Source organism: Mirounga leonina, unplaced genomic scaffold (assembly GCF_011800145.1).
Source record: "Mirounga leonina isolate KUSES-001 unplaced genomic scaffold, KU_Mleo_1.0 Mir_151, whole genome shotgun sequence".
NCBI classification, from domain to species: Eukaryota; Metazoa; Chordata; class Mammalia; order Carnivora; family Phocidae; genus Mirounga; species Mirounga leonina.
This window is the reverse complement of record NW_023270377.1, coordinates 7,205,416-7,226,307: the sequence shown is the minus strand read 5'-3', so window position 1 is coordinate 7,226,307 and position 20,892 is coordinate 7,205,416. Positions and strand designations below refer to the sequence as shown.

The 20,892-nt window shown below is 43.5% G+C and overlaps 1 protein-coding gene across 3 annotated transcripts in view; it reads left to right on the top strand.

Moving 5' to 3' along the window:
• DIS3L2 (DIS3 like 3'-5' exoribonuclease 2) overlaps positions 1–20,892 on the top strand; it is a 341,559-nt gene that overhangs the window by 233,237 nt on the left and 87,430 nt on the right. For all 3 annotated transcript variants that reach the window (XM_035006877.1, XM_035006875.1, XM_035006876.1), the window contains 2 exons: positions 4,098–4,210; positions 16,662–16,769. In XM_035006877.1, coding sequence (XP_034862768.1) covers positions 4,098–4,210; positions 16,662–16,769 — 221 coding nt within the window. The remainder of the gene's footprint in view (positions 1–4,097; positions 4,211–16,661; positions 16,770–20,892) is intronic.

Genomic DNA, 20,892 nt, shown 5'->3' with positions numbered 1-20,892 from the left:
TTTTGAGCTGTGACCCACTGAGATGAAGAATTGGGTTGTGTCATCTTGTCTTGGAGTGTGTGTGTGTGTGTGTGTGTGTGTGCGGGGGCGGGGGGGCGGTAATCAAAGGAGCAAAGACTCTGAATCTGACCTGGTTTTGAATCCAGGGGTGATTACTTCCTTACTAGGCAGGTAACCTTGGACAAGTGACTCGGAACCTCTCTGAGCCTCAGATGATTCATCTGTGAAATTCAGTTTGTGTGCCTGTCAAAATTGGATGAATGTATGCGGAGCCCTGGCACGAAGAAGACATGGAATAAACAGCCACTACTGCTTCCTCCTTATCGTGTTTATGACCACCGTGGCCAGCATTGTGTCCGTGTCGCTGTTACTCATTACAGGGCACTTTCACATGTTCTCGCTGAAGTGACAAGAGCTCTTCAGAAGTGGCTTCAGGTCGTGAGCTCCCCACCCTCAAGGATGTGTCAGGGGCCACCTGGCAGGGACACTGTTGGAAAGTGGCTGAACTGGCTGGGAGGCTGGCTTACACAAGGTGGTTTTTAAGACGCTGCTTTTGGTTCTATTTGTGTTTTAATTGGATGAAGCAGCCTGATGTCCTCTCAGGTTCATTCCAAGGAGCATTTGTATTCATTTAAGTTCATGGGCACTGAGCAAAGGCAAGCCAGACATGGCTGGCCTTGGGGACTCTGCCTCCCTCTGCCTCCCCAGCTCTTCAGAACTTTCAGGGCTTACCTTAGCCCCGGTTGATGAAACCTTTTTCATGTAAAAAAAATTTTTTTTAAAGAATCCTTTTTTATGGAAGACAGTATTTTTTTTTTTTAAATATCACATTGATCCTAAATGTCTTGGCAGCAGATACTACAGAACATTTGGATTTTTATTTTCTCTCTCATAGAATAAAACCTTCAGTGCCACTACCTCAAGAGTTCTGCAAGTTCATATTATGTAAATACATGTAATAAAATATTTACTTAGGGTATCCACAAAAGAAGGTCCAAAGGAGAGAATAAGAGAGCTTCTCTTTGCTGGTCTTAGAGGCTCTGCTGGGAATTCTGAGTGAAATTTAAGCCTCTGAAATATGTTTTGATTGGCCTCCTTCATGTTTTATCTCCTGTAATGAACTCTTTGTCAGTTTGTCAATTTTAACTAAGGACAGAAAGTTCATGTGTAGTAATAACACACAGACCGAATTTAAAATTATGGTTTATATCATGATGTAATAATCCTCTCTTTTCCTTTAGTCAATATTTACCTGTTAGGCTAATATATTATAATTTTAACTTCAAAAGAAGACACTTTATTTTACCTTCCCCAAGTGTTGGTTTTAGATACTTGTAATATCAAAATTGGAAGTTGAGCCGTCTGAGACTCTTGGCCACATCGTCTTAGGGTTGAGTTCCTCGATCATCTCAGGGCAGGTGTCCCTGCTCCCAGTGACCCAACAACTGTGAACTCTGAGCCACACTGGTTTCTCTCTGCTTTCCAGAAGGCCCCTCTCCTCTGTGGGAAGTGGGTCTATTATATTATCCCACAGCCTCCAAGATCTCTTAGACAGTCTTCGGTTTTCCCCAATGTATTAATGTTACAAGACTAGGCAGAAAAGCCCACTGAATGCCCCGTAGGAGGGTAGTCCCTGTAGATGAGGAATGGGGAATCTTAAATTCTGTTCTGTCCCTGAACCCCTTATTTTAACCACCCCATGCTTAAAGAATTTTCCATTTAAAAAAAACTGAGAGAAGAAGGGTCCCCCAAAGAAGAAGGAATAGGGGGATAATAAATGGCTACAAAATTTGCAGATAAAATGTGTGATACTTTAGGACTGACTGTGTAGGCAGCCAGGAGCAAGTAGTGATGTGCTCTGCAGAAGCTCTTCTGAGTCAACTTGGGTGTCAGTCAGGATTCTTCCTGTGAGTCATAACTGAAAAGGAACTGATTGATTCATGAACTGCCAAGTCCATAGGTAGACTAGTTTCAAGTTCATCTGGATCCTGGAGTTCAAACAAGGCCATCGTGATTCTCCTTTTATTTCCTAGATCTGTTAATCTCTATATTGGCATGATTGTTTGGCAAAGATGTTTCCTTGGCAGCTCCTGACTTATGCCGGTCCTTACTGTCCAGGGTCCCAGCAGAGAGATCCTCTTTCCTGAAGTTACTATGAATAAGGATGGGGTATAGTGGAATTACATCAAGCATATATTTAAAGATTTTATTTATTTATTTTAAAGAGAGGCGTGCGTGCGAGTGGGGGTAGGAGTAGAGGGTGGGGAGGCAGAGGGAGAGGGAGAGAGGATCTAAAGCATTCTCCCCGCTCAGAGTGGAGCCCGACGTGGGGCTCCATCTCACGACGAGATCATGACCCAAGCTGAAACCAAGAGTTGGATGCTCAATCGACTGAGCCATCCAGGCACCCCGAGCATATTTTTAAATTTGAGCAAATTCACCTTTATGTTGATATCATCAGTGTACCTCTGTCTGCCCATGATGCGCTCATCATACTGTACCCCTACTTTACATATGTCCTCTTTTTTGTATTCCGTCCGCTCTGTCCATTCTCATATACGTATGTAAGTGTGTTTGTGTATAATCATATATGCTCTATTTGAGAGCTGGTTTATGGGATGTTCAAGAGTAAATCTTAAATTTATAACCTAACCACCCCCTCAACCCCACTTTTTTTTTTTTAATTTTTTATTTATTTGCGAGAGAGAGAGAATGAGAGACAGAGAGCATGAGAGGGAAGAGGGTCAGAAGCAGACTCCCTGCTGAGCAGGGAGCCTGATGTGGGACTCGATCCCGGGACTCCAGGATCATGACCTGAGCCGAAGGCAGTCGCTTAACCAACTGAGCCACCCAGGCGCCCCCCTCAACCCCACTTTAAGTGTAGTTCCACCAGCCTACGTCACGTGCCCATCTCTTTGGCAGAACTGGTAGGCAGGGCCCACTCCACCAGAAAGGGACAGGGCAATTCTGTGAGGGGAAAAAAGTAGGTCTTTTACCAGAAAGGAAAAGACAGTAGGCAAACAAACCAATTATTAATTCATTCACTCAACAGGTATTTGTTGAGTGCCTACTATTTGTCTGGCATTCTTCTAGGTACTGGGCCTAGACCGGTAAACTTTACATAAAGGTTCTGCCTTCCTGGAGCTTACATTGTAGGGAGAGAGGCAGACAGTAAATATGTAAGCCAATAAAAATACACTGTGATCTCTGGCAGAGATGAGTGCTCTGAAGAAAAGACCATGGTAATCATCTTCACTTATGGATTAGGTGCTTTGACAGTGCAGGTAGAAGAAACAGAGGGCAGAGAATCTCCTCTTGTTCCCAGATTCTCTTTGAATTGATCCTTATAAGGTAAGAAGGATTTTGATAGGCAGGTCCTGTTGAGATGATCCCAAACATAAGAAAAAACCATGAGCCAAGCAGACATGTCAGTGGGATGAGGTAAGGTATGTTCTGGGAGTGGAAAGAGGTTTCCCATGACGGCTGCATGCAGACATGTGGAGGGGGGAGCTGGAAGGCTGGCAAGGCAAGTTGGGGTGAGACCAAGCGAGGACATGGCTTACAGGTTAAGGAGTGGCATCACCAGGTCCATGGCTGAGAAAATTCCAGGCCACAGTGTGCAGGGCTAAGTAAGAAGGCAGAATCAAGGTAGGAAGGCCAGGTATAGGGCTCGACATAAAGGCTGTGCTCGGAATGGACAGGAAGAGCAGAGACTTCAGAGGCAGAGTCCACAGGAATCGGGGACTCCCTCATTTCTAGTGCCCTGAAAGGGCTCATTCACCATCCAAAATGAGACTGCTTTGGCAAGTCTGCTGATGTTTACAAACACAAGAGGCCTTTAGAAACAGGAAACATCTTGCAAAGATGGTTAATATTGTTTCTTGAGGATAAAAATCTCACCATCTGCTAGTATATAGTGAGGAAAGTAACCACGCAAATCACCAGGGGCAGATGGAATCCCCAGCGAGACTGGAAACGGTGACCCGCACCTCAAGTCCCGGGGCCTCCGAGAATGCCATGCAGTCTCGGGAGGAATTCCTGGGAGGGATGGCCTTGCCTTCTGCACCACACTGATCAGCCTCCTTCTGCATTTACAGGCAACTTTGAAGTGGGGGTTCACATTGCGGATGTCAGCTATTTTGTTCCCGAGGGATCCCCCCTGGATAAAGTGGCTGCTGAGAGAGCTACAAGCGTCTACTTAGTTCAGAAGGTAAGTATCAGTCTCCAGTTTCTTGGATTGAAGGACATCCTATTTGGTCTCCTTCCTTTGCTTGTCTCTTTTTTTTACCAAAAAAAGAAAAAAAAAGTCATGAGGAACAGCAATCTTGTCTGAACATCTTTTCTCACATCCAATGAGATCTTAAAAAAAATGGTTTTGTCTCCCTACAATGTAAGCTCCAGCAAGTGTTTCCCCTCGGTGGTTGCATGTTTTCCTTATATATTCAAGAGGTGCTCATGTTCAGAAGGAAACGAGGGAAAGTAACTGCTTTCAAGCTGTTGTTCCAAAGCAGGGCTCAGCAAACTCGGCCCACACCAGCCACAATTTTTATAAAGTGTTTTTGCAACGCAGCCACGTGCTATAATGTGGCATTTTAATGTCTATGGCATTGTCACAGTATGACAGAATGGAATGAAATGCTTTTGAGAAAAAGCTTCGACCCCTGTTCGAATCTGCTCCTGCCTTGCCCTCTACAAGATAACCTGGAATCTCAGAGATGGAAAAGGATTTCACCAGAGAAGATCTATAGATGACAAATACACATGTGAAAAGATGCTCCACATCATACGTTATCAGGGAAATGTAAATTAAAATAACAGCATGTCCCACCCAAAAAAACAGGGAACTCTTGGGTACCCACCAACTGCAGCTCGAACAAGTAAGTCACGTGGGTTCACACCGTAGGACTAGAGAGCCCAAGTGGTGGGGGGGACTGCCCGTGATTCTTCATCTGGGTCCTGATTACATGAGCTTTCACTTAGTGAAAAGGTACAGACTTTCCCTTTATGACTCGTGCACTTGTGTGTGTGTGTATTATACTTAAATAAAACTGTTTTTAGGCGCCTGGGTGGCTCAGTGGTTAAGCAACTGCCTTCGGCTCAGGTCATGATCCTGGGGTCCTGGGATCGAGCCCCGCATCGGGCTCCCTGCTCGGCGGGAAGCCTGCTTCTCCCTCTCCCGCTCCCCCTGCTTGTGTTCCCTCTCTCGCTATGTCTCTCTCTGTCAAACAAATAAAATCTTTAAAAAAAAAAAAATGTTTTCATTTTGAAGCTTTTTGGGCGATGACTTTCGCTCCACTCTGGCTCCTTTTAGTGTAGGTACCCGGCCTACGCAGACAAAGGAACAACTCAAAAGCCAGGCCCCTCACTCACAGCTTAGCTCTCCTGAGAACAGGGCTCTGATATTTGTACATTGTTTACACTTAATATAACCTCAGGTTAAAGATATCCCGTCCATACCTCCTGCCCCCAAAATGGAGTTGGCCAGCTCTGGCCTTTGCCTGGCCCAAGGCCTCTGAGGGAAGGGAGATCAGACTCCAAAATCCCTTATATCTACAAAACTGTGATGTTATGAGGGAAAGAGAAACAGAAGTGACAATCTCTTAGACTTTCAAGACCACAGAAAGTGAATACATGTGAACTGTTCTCCCCATGTAGAAAAGTTTAACTCTGTTCTTCAGATTCAAATATTTAAGAATTCTAGACACAATTAGAGGTTCTTCTAAGCAGGTGGTTTTCTCTTACCTAGCTGTTGCATTCTCCTTTTATAACCAGGAATTACATTTCAAAATCAGAAAATGGAAAAATAAAATCGGGTTAAAAAACGAAGCACATTTCCTTTCCTCTTCTCTTCTCTTTGTTTTTGTGATTGTCGCAGTTCTAGAATTTCTCCTCAGGACTGCAGAGTTGGGGCTCTGCTGCTGAGCTCTGAAAAGTGCGGAGCTGGATGGAGGAAGGGCCCGTGTGCCCCCGAGTGGCTGTGGGCCCCTTCTGCCCGCCTTGGCCCCCAGCTTGGCTGGAGCGAGTGACGCCAGCCCACAACCTTGGACAGCAGCAGCCATGCATTCTGGTTCCTTTGAACCACGGCTCTGACCTTTCTTGCCACTCATTTTTGTTTCTTAAAGGACTGTGGCCAGGAACTTTGCTGTTTTCACTTTACTTTGCCTATAAAGGTCTTCTTAAAAGCTGGATGAGCTGTTTACCTCTTCCTCCAGATTCTCTGCTTTCTCATTTGGCAGAATCATTTCTCCCAACTTTATCAGATGGGGGAAGGCGTGTGTGCGTTGGGGGTGGGGGGCCGGTGGTTTCCCCCCTAGAGGGACTGTGGCACCGATTTCTTTTCATTCAGTGCTACTGGCTTATACGTAGCTGATACCAGAATTACAGTCAAAGCTTGATTTGGGGAATTATCCCATAGATCAGGACTATACAATAATATACAAATTTGGACCCGATGTTGGGTCAAATTCCGTTTTACTGTCTTTAAAATGAAATTCTTTTTGTTGGGATTTTACTCACAGTAATAAGTATTTGGTTATTCTCATTAACAATAGAGTATACTCAGGAGGAAAGATAAATTGAAATATTGTCCATTTAAGTCCCATGAAAAGGACACACTTTTTCTGTTTGACAAAAATTAGGCATCTGTTCATTTAACTGACTGAGGCACCCAGGTGCACCTAGGCATATCTGTCCGTTAAGGGGACAAGTGTCTACCTGAGTTGAGGCCTGTCCTTCTCAGAGAGATGTGACATCTACCCAGTAAATGTCTCCTGTCTTCCCTGAGAGGGAAATACGATGAAATTATAAAATGTAAGGTAATTTTTAAAAAATAAGTGAATTAAGTTTTAAAAGTAAAAGAAACCCTGAACAGTTGAAATCTAAAGCTAAATTGTCTGCCTATTGGCCCCAGCACCCATGTTATTTTAGGTGTGAAACAGCTCAAGTGAAAGTTCACCCATAAATCTCTATGATATTTTATTGGTACTGCTTTATAATAGAGATCAAAGATTGGGATTGGAAGCCTGTCTTAACGTGGAGTCCAAAGAGTTTTAAGATGTTCCTTTCTGACCCCAGCAGGTTGTCAGAGTGTTGATGTTTTGTTAATGTCCGACTGTGTAGCAAGGAGTTGATCAAATTCGGAATTCATGGAAGTGTTGATATGAAAAAGAAAACTCTTTAAACAGAGATATTGGCTGGCAAATGAATTATCTGTTTCCTTTTAAGTTGTTTCAGTGTGCGAGTGGAAGGCTAGCTGTACCTTATTGTTAAAACCTTGAAGTCCTCAGAGAAAAGGAGAAAAACTCCCTAAGTTCTCAGGCTCCGACAGCCAATGAGCTCTGAGGGTGTGAGGGAGTTTGTGAGCCAGTGAAGGCCTGGGCTGAAAGGGGCAGAGGAGGCCCCTGCTGCAGCTCCGGGCAGGGTCGCTGACATCTGGCTCCCCTGAGCTTTGGAAACCCCCACCCCCCACCCCCCGTCGCTGCTAGTCCCTCCTGATCCTCTTTGCACGGATGATTGATTCTTCCCCTCTGTGGCCCTTTCCGTTGGTCACAGGGCTGTCCTGGCTAACCCGTTGCTGAACTTGGCCAGCCTGCGCGCTGTGGCTTTAGCAGATGTTTCTGCTCTCTGAGGCTAATATAAGATTTTATAGTCCTGTTGGTACCCCCACCCAGCTGCCTTGGGCAGTGGCGTATTTACCTAAATGATCAGTTTCTCTCAACTCTCCCAAGCCCTAGTCCAGAATGCTTAGAAAGTCGGTGTCCTGTCACCATGTCCCTTTTTTCCATGACGAGCTTTTAAGCCGTGCCCTGACCCAACTTTGATGCTGGCCCGAAACATGCTTTAGGAGATGAAGCTCCCTTTAAGCCCCTTTCCTTTCCTCTCCTGCTGCCTGAAGGGCTGTCCGTCTTCATCCAGTTCCTATTTGTTGAGGACCAGCTGTGTGCCAGGTGGCAGGTGTGTAAAGATGAGAGAGATGCTGATCTTGCCCCAGGGAAGTCAGAGGAGGTGGGCGCGTAACAAACACAGTACACGGGGCCACCTGCAGTTATAGAAGTACTCCCAAGGTGAGGGAGTATTCAGGAGAGAGAAGTTATAGCTGCCTGGGTTGGCGGTAAGAGAGGAGCTTCCACAAGAGCCAAGATGGCTTCACAAAGCAATGGATTTTTGAGCAGTGTTTCAAATTTTGAGTCGAAAATTTCTAGGTAGACACATGAGTGGAGAGGGCATTCCAGGCAGTGGCTCAAAAAAGCATGGAACATTCAAGGAACGGTTTATAGTTTGGAATGGCTGGGGTATAAAGTGCAGGAGGAGCCAAAAGATGAAGTTACAAAGAGAGGCCTAGAGTGGCAAGCTAAGGAGCATGGACTTCATCTTCAGGACAAGTAGGGAAGGGACATGGTCTCCTTTGTCTCAAGTAGAAAATCACCTTAGTAATCATGTGGTGGAAGAATAGTGAGCCCAGAGGGAGGAAAATTGTTATCAGTACCAGGGCCCTTTCCCTCAACCCTGGCCCCTTGAGGCTTTGAATAACCACCCCAAAATACACAGGGATTTTTTTCTCACAGAATTTTAGGAGAGTTTATCAACATGCTGGTGTCCAGCTGGACCCCAGGAGAACTAGCGCCATTGATGTCTTCAGCCTGGTGCTAAAATGGACATTCTGAGCAAGAAGCCCCCAGCTGCATCCCCTCCCTGTTTAGCAATGCATATCACACAACAAAGAGTCCGACTAGGCAAATAGGGCAAGTTGGCTTCCCCCTGTTGTCTTTGCTTTCTCCTTGGAGATGGGGTCTGGAGGCCCTCTGCCAGCTTCTCATTGAGAGCTCTTGGCCACTGTTGACCTTTGGCCACAGATCATGGAGGGTCCAGGCTTTACTGGAGACCTCTCCACTCCATTGAAGGTGTTTGGACCCTCCCACATTAGCAGGACAAGCAAAGAAATCACCTTGGGAATTCAGTTCATGGCTATTGGAAAGATAAAGGCCATGTGTCCTACTGTTAATGGGATTGCAAATTATCATTGGGTGAAAAAGAGTAAGAAGATGCAGAAGGCTGGAGAATAATAAGGAAATCTGACCCAGAAAAATTTCTACTCCAGAACTCTGCTGCTGGTTTAGGAGACTATTAGAATATAACCCAAGAGAGATGAGTATGTCCATACTTGAAGATGGAGACGAGAGAAGACTCATTTGAGAGAGATTTAGTTGTAAAACCTACAGAACCTGGGAACTGATTGGATATAGCAGAGGGAGGAGAGTGGAGAAATCACAAAATAACACCCAGTTGTGTTCTATGGGAGGGGTGTGTGTCTGTGGGAGGGGTGTGTGTATGTGTCCGTGGTTTGTTGTTGTTTGCTTGCTTGTTGAACTGGTAACAGGGTGCTGCTCTTAACAGAGATAAGAAATATGTCATAGCATGCAAAAAAAAAAAAAAAAAAGAAAGATGTCATAGCAACAGGTGCAGGGAAAAAAATGCTGAACTTTGTGTTCTTCATGCAAAGTTGGAAGTATGCGTGGGACATCCAAATCAAGATGTCCGGAGGGCAGAGTAATAAAGGGATCTGGAGTTACAAGGAGAGGCAGAGCTGGAAATGAGTGTGGATGGGACTCGTGGATCAGTGGGAGTGCAACCCCAGGAGTGACGGAGGCCCTGGGGAGCATGTGCAAGGAGAAGAAAGGGGAGCAGGTGGCAGAGGGTGAGAGCACTAACGTTTAAGGAGCCGGCCGAGGAAAGGGTCCAGTAAGGACCAATGCAGTGGGAGTCTGAGAGTGTCCATCTGTGTTTCAAAAAATACGTGTACCCATAACATGTAATGTTTTACCTGACGTATGGTCATTTATGAGCGCACAGAAACAAGACAAAGGTTCTCTACCAACATGTTAACATTGTTTCTTCTAAGGCATGGGGCCTCACAATTTTTACATTCTCATGTTTTGGCTTGTTATCACCTAAAATTTCTACCACAAACATGTAATTTTTGTAATTTAAAAAGGTCATATTGAGGGGCACCCAGCTGGCTCAGTTGGTAGAGCGTGCAACTCTTGATCTCAGGGTCATAAGTTTGAGCCCCATGTTGGATGTAGAGATATCTTTAAAAAATAAATTAATAAAAATTAAAATGTCATATTGAATTGAGAAGTGAAAGGAAAGTGTGAATGAAAATAGGAAGCACGAACTATTTTGAGAACCTTAGTGACGTGAAGGGGGGCCCCCGGAGTGGGAGAGGGGAGTGTTGTTTCTGGTTCCTAAGAATGGGAGACTGACCCTATGGTCTCCGGGAAAGACAGTGCAGAAGAACATGCAGCTACTCTAGAAGAGCTTTGGCGGGGAGGGGATGGATCAAAGCTCAGACAGGAGGCCAGGCTTTGCACAGGGAGGACACTTGAGCTCTCAGGGGGACGGAGGTGGGGTGTTGGGAGAAAGGGGCTTGAGGAAGGGGCTGGAAGGATGCTTGGGAGGGGTTGAGTCCGATGGTCTCTGTTTTCTCTGTGAAGATGAGTTGAGGTTATCTGCTGAGAGCTGGGGGAAGGCAGCTGGGTAGGAGGTTTGAGGAGTTAAGAGAGTCTTGGGGGGTGCCTGGGTGGCTCAGTCGTTAAGCATCTGCCTTCAGCTCAGGTCATGATCCCCGGGGTCCTGGGATCGAGCCCCGCATCGGGCTCCCTGCTCTGCGGGAAGCCTGCTTCTCCCTCTCCCACTTCCCCCTGCTCGTGTTCCCTCTCTCGTTCAGGTAAATGTGTCTCTCTCTGTCAGGTAAATAAATATAATCTTTAAAAAAAAAAAAAAATAAGAGAGTCTTGGAATGGAGTCGAAGGGCCTGGAGGAAAGAACCAGCCCCAGACAAGGGGAAGGACTGCCAGCCTCCACTGACGTAGGAGCTGAGCCTGGCTTAGTGACCTGATCCGGTGACCGGCTGTCACTGCTCAGCTGTGAATTACAAACGCAGGAAAGGCACATCGTGAGACGGACCATGAGGCTCTAGAGTTGGGACAGTGAAAGTAGGGGACTTCAAGAACTTTGAGGGACTTATCCACGGACTCTATACCTTGGAGTGAAGCTAATGAGGGCAACCATCCAGGGGTCAGGGGATGCATAAGTGGTCACACGACGCTAATGACAGCCAGCAGTTTCTCAGCCCTGGACAGACCTGTCTCTTCTCTTTCCCACTTGTTGGTTGTGTTCCGCGCTCATCACCCCTGCCTCCGAGTCCTCCCGGGATGCTGGGGCAGATGTCCCGTAGCTGCCGAGCGTGTGTGAGCCACATGCTGTGTCCAGATGGGGCTCCCCTGGAAGTCACAGCCCTCCTCCGTGGGGCTCCCTGCCATGCTGCGGACTTGACACACGTGCTACGGGACACGGAGTGACACGGAGCACTTTCCCAGGGAGCCCGGCAGAAAGCAGGCCCGACTGATGAGAGTGGTGACGTGCCACACCATTGATGTGATGGGTTAACATCTTCGTTCCTTCACCTTTGAAAGAGAAATAACCGTCTGTTGATAAAACTGTATGGACATAAAGACTGTTTTCTCTGAATACCATCTGACTTCTGCCCCAAGATCTGGTGAAAGTTTATTCAAAGGAATACCCTTTAAAAATTAAAGATAATTATACTACTTGAAAATGTCTTAATGTTTAGCTTCTTCATGAGCACTTAGGTTCTTGGACATCTGGATATTAAACTATCCTCTGTATGATACAAGGTTCCAAGCAGTGTTTATAACCTGGGCAGCCACTGAGTGTGCCCGTAGTTCTTAGGAGAGAATAGTCAAAACACTTTATCTTATACTTAAAATACTAGCTGCTTGTGAAATTCTTTTGTACAGATGTTTAAATAGAAGCCCACCATGTATTTCATAAAATGTTTTATGTGATGCAATAAATAACAAACACAGAAAGAGAAAGTGATTCATTTCCTGGGCAGAAGTCAGTCATTTGCAGACAGAGTGCCTGCCCTGTATCAGGTGCTAGGTGGAGAGACAGGAACAAGAGCTTGTCCTCATTCCTGAGGATTCTATGGTGTAGTGGAGGGGAGAGGCACATAAAGAAGTGATTCGGGGGTGTTAAGAGCCATAGAAGTGTCACGAAAGAGCTGGGAGGATGGAGTAAATGACTGTTTAGGACTGCCTCAAATCCTTTTTGAAAGAATAAAGGTGGGTGGGGAAAGTATTCAGAACACAGTACATCCTCCCCTGGGGGGATCTGGAGAAGCCTTTGAGGGATGATGAAGAGCCGAATCTTCAAGGATGTGCAGAAGTTGGCCAGATGCAAAACATCCAGAAAGATGTCCCAGAGAGAGAGAGAACTATCTTGGCAAGAGCTAGAGCAGTTACAGGCCTGGCAGGCGAAGGGTGTGCCATGAGCAGCCCAGCTGAAGGGGAAGGCCAAGCCAGGTGACCCAAGGACCTGGGAGACCTGGGGACGGCCAGCAAGCTGATTTGTATTGAGCATCTTCAGTGTTGTTTTGCCAGTAAGAAAACTAGGCTCAGAATTACACTAGCTTGCCCAAATTGTACAGGAAGTGATGGGCCCAGGATTAGACCTCAAGTCCATCTGGCTTCAGATCCTTTGCTCTTTTTCTTGCATCATGCTGCTGATGAGTATGGACTTCACTCTATTGGTTGCTGGTCTTTAGACCTTTTTTTAATGGTAAAGGCCTTTTGGCAAATAAAATCTTAAGCCCAAACTCTAATATATAAGAACAGATCAGGTTATATTTCATTAGCTTAAATTTCTTTCATATTTAAAATGTGTAACTTATGAGATCAATTCATGAAAGCAGTGGTTTTCTTTTTAATAAGCTCTTTCTTTTTGGAATCATTTTAAATTTAACAGAAAAGTTGCAAACACAGTACAAAGAGGTCCCACATACCCTACACTCAGTTCCCTCAGTGTTAACATCTTACAGTACCCTAGGACATTTGTCCTAACCAAGAAGCTGATATTAGAACATTACTCTTAACTACAATCCATACCTTATTTGGATTTCACCTGCTTTTCCACTAATGTCTTCTTTCAGGGTCCAGTCCAGGATAGCACATTGCATTCAGTTGCAATGACTTTCTTTTGCCAAATACTAAAACAGGAAGCCAGGAATTGCATTACATTCTCCTACACTCAGCTTTGTCATTCACAATGAGATAGTTCCTTGAACACTTTGAAGAAACTCTAGCTATATGTAAAGAGGTATGAAGTCCTGGACTACAAGCATGCAGGGTGAGTAGCCTACTACCAAAATACAATTGGTATAATTACCAGATAATGCAGCCCAGAGAAGAAGCCAAGAATGCACGCCCCACAAATTTGATTTAGTCTCTTAGCTTGGGCTGTCATACAGTATGCTAGAGACTGGGCAGTTTAAACAACAGACATTTCTTTTTTCACAGTTCTAGAGGATAGAGGTCCTAGATGAAGGTCCCAACCAGTTTAGTTCCCAGTGAGGACTCTCTTCCTGGCTGGTAGATGGCCAAGTCCTCACATGGCCTTTTTTCTTTGTCTGTGCAGGGCGGGGAGAGGGGAGTTACTCTCTCTGTCGGATCAGCACCCCACCCTTAGGACTTCATTTAGCCTTAATTACCTCCTAAAGACCCTACCTCCAATGCAGTGACATTGAGGGTTAGGGGTCCCCCAAAGGAATTTGGGGGGAGGGGAGACAATTCAATCCGTAGCACAATCCAAAAGCTGAAATGATAGGAAATATTTACAATTCAGTCACGAGACAGTATGGTATGGAGACTTTCTCCATTTTGCACCATATGTTTACACAAGTGACGATGTATTATTTGGTAAAACGCTTGATACTTGCAAGACAGTGTTAAATATAAAGATCATATTTTAACACTCATTAAATAAGTTGAAGAAAATGTAGTGTCATCTGAACAGATGGTGCAAAAGCAATAGTAAGAAAAATTTCAAAAGTGATTGTGTTATAAAAGCTGTTAGCAAAAGTTTTCAGATGGTCATTGAATTTTACATAGGCGTTAAAAAGAAATCTCGCATCCTTCAGAATAATGCCAAGTAATGCCATACAGTTATAAATTATTTGTTACTGGTGTGGGCTGTGAGTTCTAGAATTTACTTTTCCATATGAAGTGTTATTTACTGTATTGAAACAGGGTACAGGTCCCTTCACACAGATTAAGAAACCACTAGGACTTATTTTGCTTTTGCTGATAAATAGACTTAACTGGATAACTTTACCTCAGCTAGTACAGAGTTATCTCTCTTGCCTACTCCCTCTCAGCTACTTAAGGCAGGGTTAAGTGTTAGCTGAGTTACCTGTACTTGCTACTGTGAATCGAGGAGTCCACAGCCAGTGTGTTGAATAAAAGGCTATTACTGTGGCTGTTTTTAGTTTGGGAGCAGAGTGAATGATAATGCTGTTAATCAAGAAAAGTGCAGAAGAAGGAATAGATTTAAAGGGAGGAGTGAGTCTGAGGTATCTTCAGGACAGCCAGGTAGAGATACGGTCTTCATCTTGGGAACTTTAGAGAAAACAGGTAGCATTCTGGGATAGCTTTGAAGTCATCATTTGAAAGTAAGTTGAAGAGAAGTTGTTTTTTTTTAGTGAAAGAAGGTAAACCAGTGGATCAGTTTATTATAGACTAGAAAGATCAATAAAGGGAAGAAATAATTTAGGTTTAAAGAACTGCAGTATGAGTGACTAGTTGGCCACAGTGTTCCTCTAGGAAACATGTGATATTTTACTGGAGTATCCTGTTAATGTTCCAACAAGCAATTTGGTCAGTTGTGATATTTTCAATCACTAAAGTGTTGATTCTGCAATTTTACTGTAATAAAACCCCATCATGAGTTTACACTCAGCAGTGGGATTCTTTTATCTATCCCAACTTTATTGGCAAATCATTGACAAATATAGTTGTATGTATTGCAGGTGTACAATGTGATGATTTGAGACATGTACATTGTGAAATGATTGCCAACATGAAGATAGTGAACACATCCATCACCTCACACAGTTAGCTCTTTTGTGTGTGTGTGGTGAAATGCTTAAGATTTACTGTCAGCAAATTTCAGGTGTACAACACCCTACTATTAACTGTAGTCACCATGCTGTACCTTAGATCCTCAGGACTGATTCATCTTATAACGGAAAGTATGTGCCATTTGACCTACATCTCCCCATTTTTCCTCCCCCCTGGCCACTGCCATGTAAGTGATACTATACAGTATTTGAATTCCTCTGTTTGGCTTATTTCCCTTTGTAGGATGCTCTCCCATGTTCATCTGTGTTGTCACAAATGGCAGGATGTCCTTCTTCTTTATGGATAATAATATTCCATAGTATATGTGTATATACACATTTTCTTTATCCATTCATCTGTCAACAGATGTGTAGGTTGTTTCCATGTCTTGCTATGATGAGTAATGCTGCAGTGAACATGAGAGCACAGATATCCCTTCAAAGTACTGATTCCCTTTCCTTGGGATATATACCCAGAAGTGGGATTGCTGGATGAAATGGTAATTCCATTTTTAATTTTTTGAGGGACCTCTATACTATTTTCCATTATGGCTATACCAATTTACAGTCCCCGCAACATTGTACAAGTGTTCTCTCTTCTCCACATCCTCACCAACATTTTTTATTTCTTGTCTTTTTGGTAATAACCATTCTAACAGATCTGAGATGATTTAGAAACTAAGAAAGCAATCCCAGTTATACTAGCACCAAAAACAATAAAATACTTAGGAATACATTTAATCAAGGGGTGAAAGACCTGTACACTGAAAACTATAAGACATCGATGAAAGAAATTGACAAAGGCACAAATAAGTGTAAAGATAGACACCCTGTGTTCTTGGATTGCAAGAATTAATATTGTTAAAATGCCCATACTACCCCAAGTTATCTACAGAGTCAGTGTAATCTCTGTCAAAATTCCAATAGCATTTTTCACAAAAACAGAAAAATCTATCCTAAAATTCATATATGGAACCACAAAAGCTAGCCCTGACCAGCTAAAGCTATCTTGAGATAGAAGACAAAACTGGAGGCACCACACTTTTGATTTCAAACTATGTTACAAAGCTATAATAATCAAAGCAGTATGGTACCAACATAAAAACAGACACACAAACCAATAGAACAGAATAGACAGCTCGAAATAACCCTGTGTGTATATGGCCAACTAATCTTTGACGGTCCCTAGGGAAAGGACGGTCTCTCCAATAAATGGTGTTGGGAAAACTGACAGCCACATGCAAAGAATGAAACTGGACCCCTGTCTTACACCACACACACAAATTAGCTTGAATTAAAGATTTAAGTATAAGACGTTGGGTTCTTAAGTATATAGTTCAACCGGAATAGTTACACCCAAAAGTACAAGTCATTCTTGACTCTAGAGCTTTGGTCTTAGTATAGAGTAAAAAGTCATTTTTCATTGCTGTGATGTATTTTTTCCCTGTTACCAATTCTTCTCACCTTTCCAGTTCACATTCCCATTTCTCTAGAAGCTCTTGGAAAAAGTACCAGATAGCCTGGTCTTTCTGCAGTCTTTGGGGAAAAAAGCTGCCTCCATCTTCAGCTTGCTCCGGAAGCTCAAGCTGTTCACCAAAACTCTGCCCTCTGGGCTGCTCCCAAGCCTGTGGTAAACTCCTGCAGATTGTAGGAAGGTGCTCACGGGCCACTTCTCTGTTTGCAGGTCGTCCCCATGCTTCCCAGGCTGCTGTGCGAGGAGCTGTGCAGCCTCCATCCCATGACCGACAAGCTGACCTTCTCTGTGATCTGGACGCTAACCCCGGAGGGCAAGGTAACAACTTACACCCATGGCCATTTCATTCAATGAGTCCCGGTTAATCACTCACTGTGTGCCTGGGGCCAAGCTGGAGTCCCGTGGTGGGAGGATGAGGGCCACTGTAGGGGCAGCTATCACAGGGAAGAACAGAAAAGAGCCCCCTGCCTCTGAAGAGCTGTCAGTCCATTTAGAAGGCCAGACTGACCCTAAGCAATTAGAAACAAGTTATTTGTTTCTTATCTTTTATCAGGTGAAGGAAGAAATTGTGTAAGCAAAGTCAAGTGGGGAGGCTTAGTGCAGGAGATAAGATGGACATGAAGGCGAATGTGGCTTGGCAGTGGCAGGAGGAACATCCTGAGAGGACATCTGGGGAAAGGGTTGTGAGTTTGGGTAGACGGGGTGGAGTCAAACTGGAAGCAGCCTCAAATGCCAGTCACAAATGAATTCTGGGTGTTAGCGTTCCTCTGCAGTGTCGTGAGAAAGGTGACATTTTAGGAAGATTAGTGCACCAGCATTGTGCAGGTGACCTGGTAGTTTGAAGATGAATTAAATTGGCACAAGATAATGCCATAATCAAGACCCACTGGATTAAGAACAGAAAGGAGAAGAATGTCAGCAGGCATTCCCTAAAGATAGGGCCTAAATAAGACAGATAAATAGAACATAACTCCAGGAAAAACTAGTCTCCTCCCCATAAGCAGAAACAACCCTAAACATGCAAAAATAAGGCAACAATGAAGTAAGATGTGGCATTCAGTGGAATGTGATGCAGTTACTAAAGCTGTGATAGAGACCATGTGAGAACATAGGAAATGTTTATGCTGTGATATTAAATGGAAGTAAAAAGAAGATATTGAATTATAAAGAGACTCCAAATAAAGATGGAGGATCAAATACCCACATTTACTTTCATTCCCTCCCAAAACCTCACTAAAACAACAGCAAAGAGATTTTTTTTAAAGACATAAACCCACAAGGACAAAGAGAATGGGAGAGCAGACAACAGCAACAAAATTTTGGAAGCTGGAAGCAGATGGATGAGTGGTAACTGACTTAGCAGTACTGAGAAAGCTGAATCCTGAGCCAGCGATGGAGAAAGCCAAGAAACAACCCGATTCTACATAGCAGAACCCTAAAGAAATTCAGAAATCGATGGCACCAGGTAACTCCACAAAGTGGGGGAGAGGTGGGTGAAGAGGAAACTGATTGTATTGGTCGAAAATTTGTTTAGAAAGATCGCCCCTCCCATAAGTTGGAAGAACACCAGAAATTTATTCCATGGACTGGATATCAAGTGAAGAATGTCTGATAGAGGACACCAAACACACTTGATGGTCGTGGTCCCTTGGGAGAGGTTGAGTGAGTGCCAGCATCCTGAATGTTGAAAATCCCAGCTTTCTTTTCCAACCAAGCCCAGAATTCTGGTTGCCAAGCCTTACACCCTCAAGTCAGGAGACGAGAAACTCTTTTTTTGAGGAATCTGAGTGTGAAGAAGATTTAAAGATCAGAACCTTGGGGGCTTCCTTACCAATAGCCCAGCTGCGTCTCCCTGCAGGAAAGCCGAGAGGCAGGAAGCTCCACCAACACAAGCAGAGCTTTGAGGGATTTCACTAAAAATCAGCATTTTAGTATTTCACTTCCATGTATAAAGAGCCAACTGAGGGTCACCTGGCTGGCTCAGTCGGTGGAACATGCGATTCTTGATCTTGGGGTCATAAGTTCAAGCCCCACATTGGGTGAAGAGATTACTTAAAAAAAGAGAGGTGGGGGGCATCTGGGTGGCTCAGTCGATGAAATGTCTGCCTTCGGCTCAGGTCATGATCCCAGGGTCTTGGGATCGAGCCCCGCATCAGGCTCCTTGCTCAGTGGGGAGTCTGCTCTCCCTCTGCCCCTCCCCCTCACTCGTACTCTCTCTCTCAAATAAATAAATAAAATTTTAAAAAAGAGAGAGACAAACAAGACCAAAGCCTCTGCCAAGAAATAAAAAAAACAAACAAACAGGAAAAAGCAACTAAGGCAAAACAGACTATACAGGGAAAAGAAACTGTCATTTATATCCCATGAGAATTTTTTTTTAAGAAATTATATCATAAGATCTAGATACTTTACAAAAGAAACAGGGCTGGGGGGCAGGAAGGAAGAGCTCATGAAAATTTAAAACATGATAGAAGAAATGAAGGCTCAAGATAAGAGTTGAGGAATTGTCCCAGAAAGATATAGAACAGATAAGAAAATAAGAGAACTAGTCCAGGATATCCAATATCTGTTCAGTGAACATTCCAGAAATAGAGAACAGTCAAAATAGAGGGGGAAGAAATGATCAACAAAGTAATTCAAGGAAATGTCCCTTTACCGGAGGATGTGACTTTCCAGAGTGAAAGAACCCAGTGCCCTAGCACCGTTGGTGGCTATGCATCATCTCCAGGCCACGACGTCATAAAATTTGAGAGCACCAAGGACAAAGGAAAGATCCTCTTGGCTTCTAAGAAGGAAAAAAAAAAAATCACATACAGTAAGTATATCAGGACTCAGAATACCTTCAGACTATTTTTCTATTATAACCCTAGAAGCTAGATGGCAATGAAATAAAGCTTCCTGGTTTCCAAAAAACTGATTTCTGTGCAAAAAATCTGTACCCCGCTAAGCTCTCAATAAAATGTGTGAGTAGGAAAGGACATTTTCAGACATGCAAGGCCTCAAAAAAAAAAAAAAAAAGTACCTCTCCTATACCCTTTCTGAGGAAGCTACCAGAAGATGTGCTTCACCAAAATGAAAGAGTAAATCAGGAAGGAGGAAGACCTAAGATTCAGGGAGCTAATAAACCAAGGAAAGCAGTGAAAGAATCACCTCGATCACAGATTGGGAAACGTTTTCTGTAAAGAATAGCACTTTTTTTTTTTTTAAGCTTTTAGGCCATTTCAGTCCCTGTCACAACTACTCAACTCTGCTGTTGTGGTGCAAAAGCAGACAATACATAAATGAAAGAGCATGGCTGTGGTCTAGTAAAACTTTACTTAAAAAATAGGTGGCTGTCACTGGGTGATGGGCATTAAGGAGGGCATGTGATGGAATGAGCACTGGGTGTTATATGCAACTGATGAATCACTAAACTCTACCTCTGAAACTAATAATACACTATATGTTCATTAAATTGAATTTAAATTAAAAAGTGAAATAGGTTGCAGGCTGGATTTGACCCATGGGCCATAACTGGCTGACACCTGTAGATGGTGGTGAAGAAAGCCCCTAGGGCACAAAGTCCTACGAACGTATAGAAAATAGTCGATCCAGATTGCAGCAGGCCAGAAGGCTCTAGGAGAGATGTCTTTAAGAAAATGAAGTGGTTAAAACATCTATGTGTCTGAATTTCTTGAGAAATGATTTAGACCAGCAGTTATAGAACTTTCTAGTCCCAGGACTTGTGACACTAAAAAAATCTTTGATGACCTCAAAGTGCTTTTGTTCATGTGAATTTACTGTTTATCCTATTACAAATTAAAACTAATAAAAACTTTAAGCATTTACTTATTTAATTTAAAGTAATAATAATAAGCCCAGTCCATTATGTTAACATAAATAACACTTTATGAAAAATAATTACATTTTCTAAAATTTAGGAGAGAAGCTTGTTTTATATTTTCGTAAATCTTTTTCACGTCTGTACTAAAGACATTAAACCAGGTTATCGTATATGCTTTTTTTTTTTTTTTTAAGATTTTAATTATTTATTTGACAGAGAGAGATACAGCGAGAGAGGGAACACAAGCAGGGGCAGAAGGAGAGGGAGAAGCAGGCTTCCCGCTGAGCAGGGAGCCCGATGTGGGGCTCGATCCCAGGACCCTGGGATCATGACCTGAGCCGAAGGCAGACCCTTAACGCCCAGGCACCCCTATGCTTCTATATTCAATCTGTTAGGATAAGTTATTTTGGTTGAATTATGTATGTGAAGAAAATCCAGCTTCAGACAGATACATCGTTGGGAAAGAAAGGTGTATTTTAATCGCTTTTTCAGATAATTGTGGATATTTGTCCTTGTACTACACCAGGATTTGGCAGTTTCTTAAAAATTAGTTCCAATCTAGAATCTGAGACTGTATCTGCTACAGACTAATTTCTGTACCCCCAAAATTCATTTGTT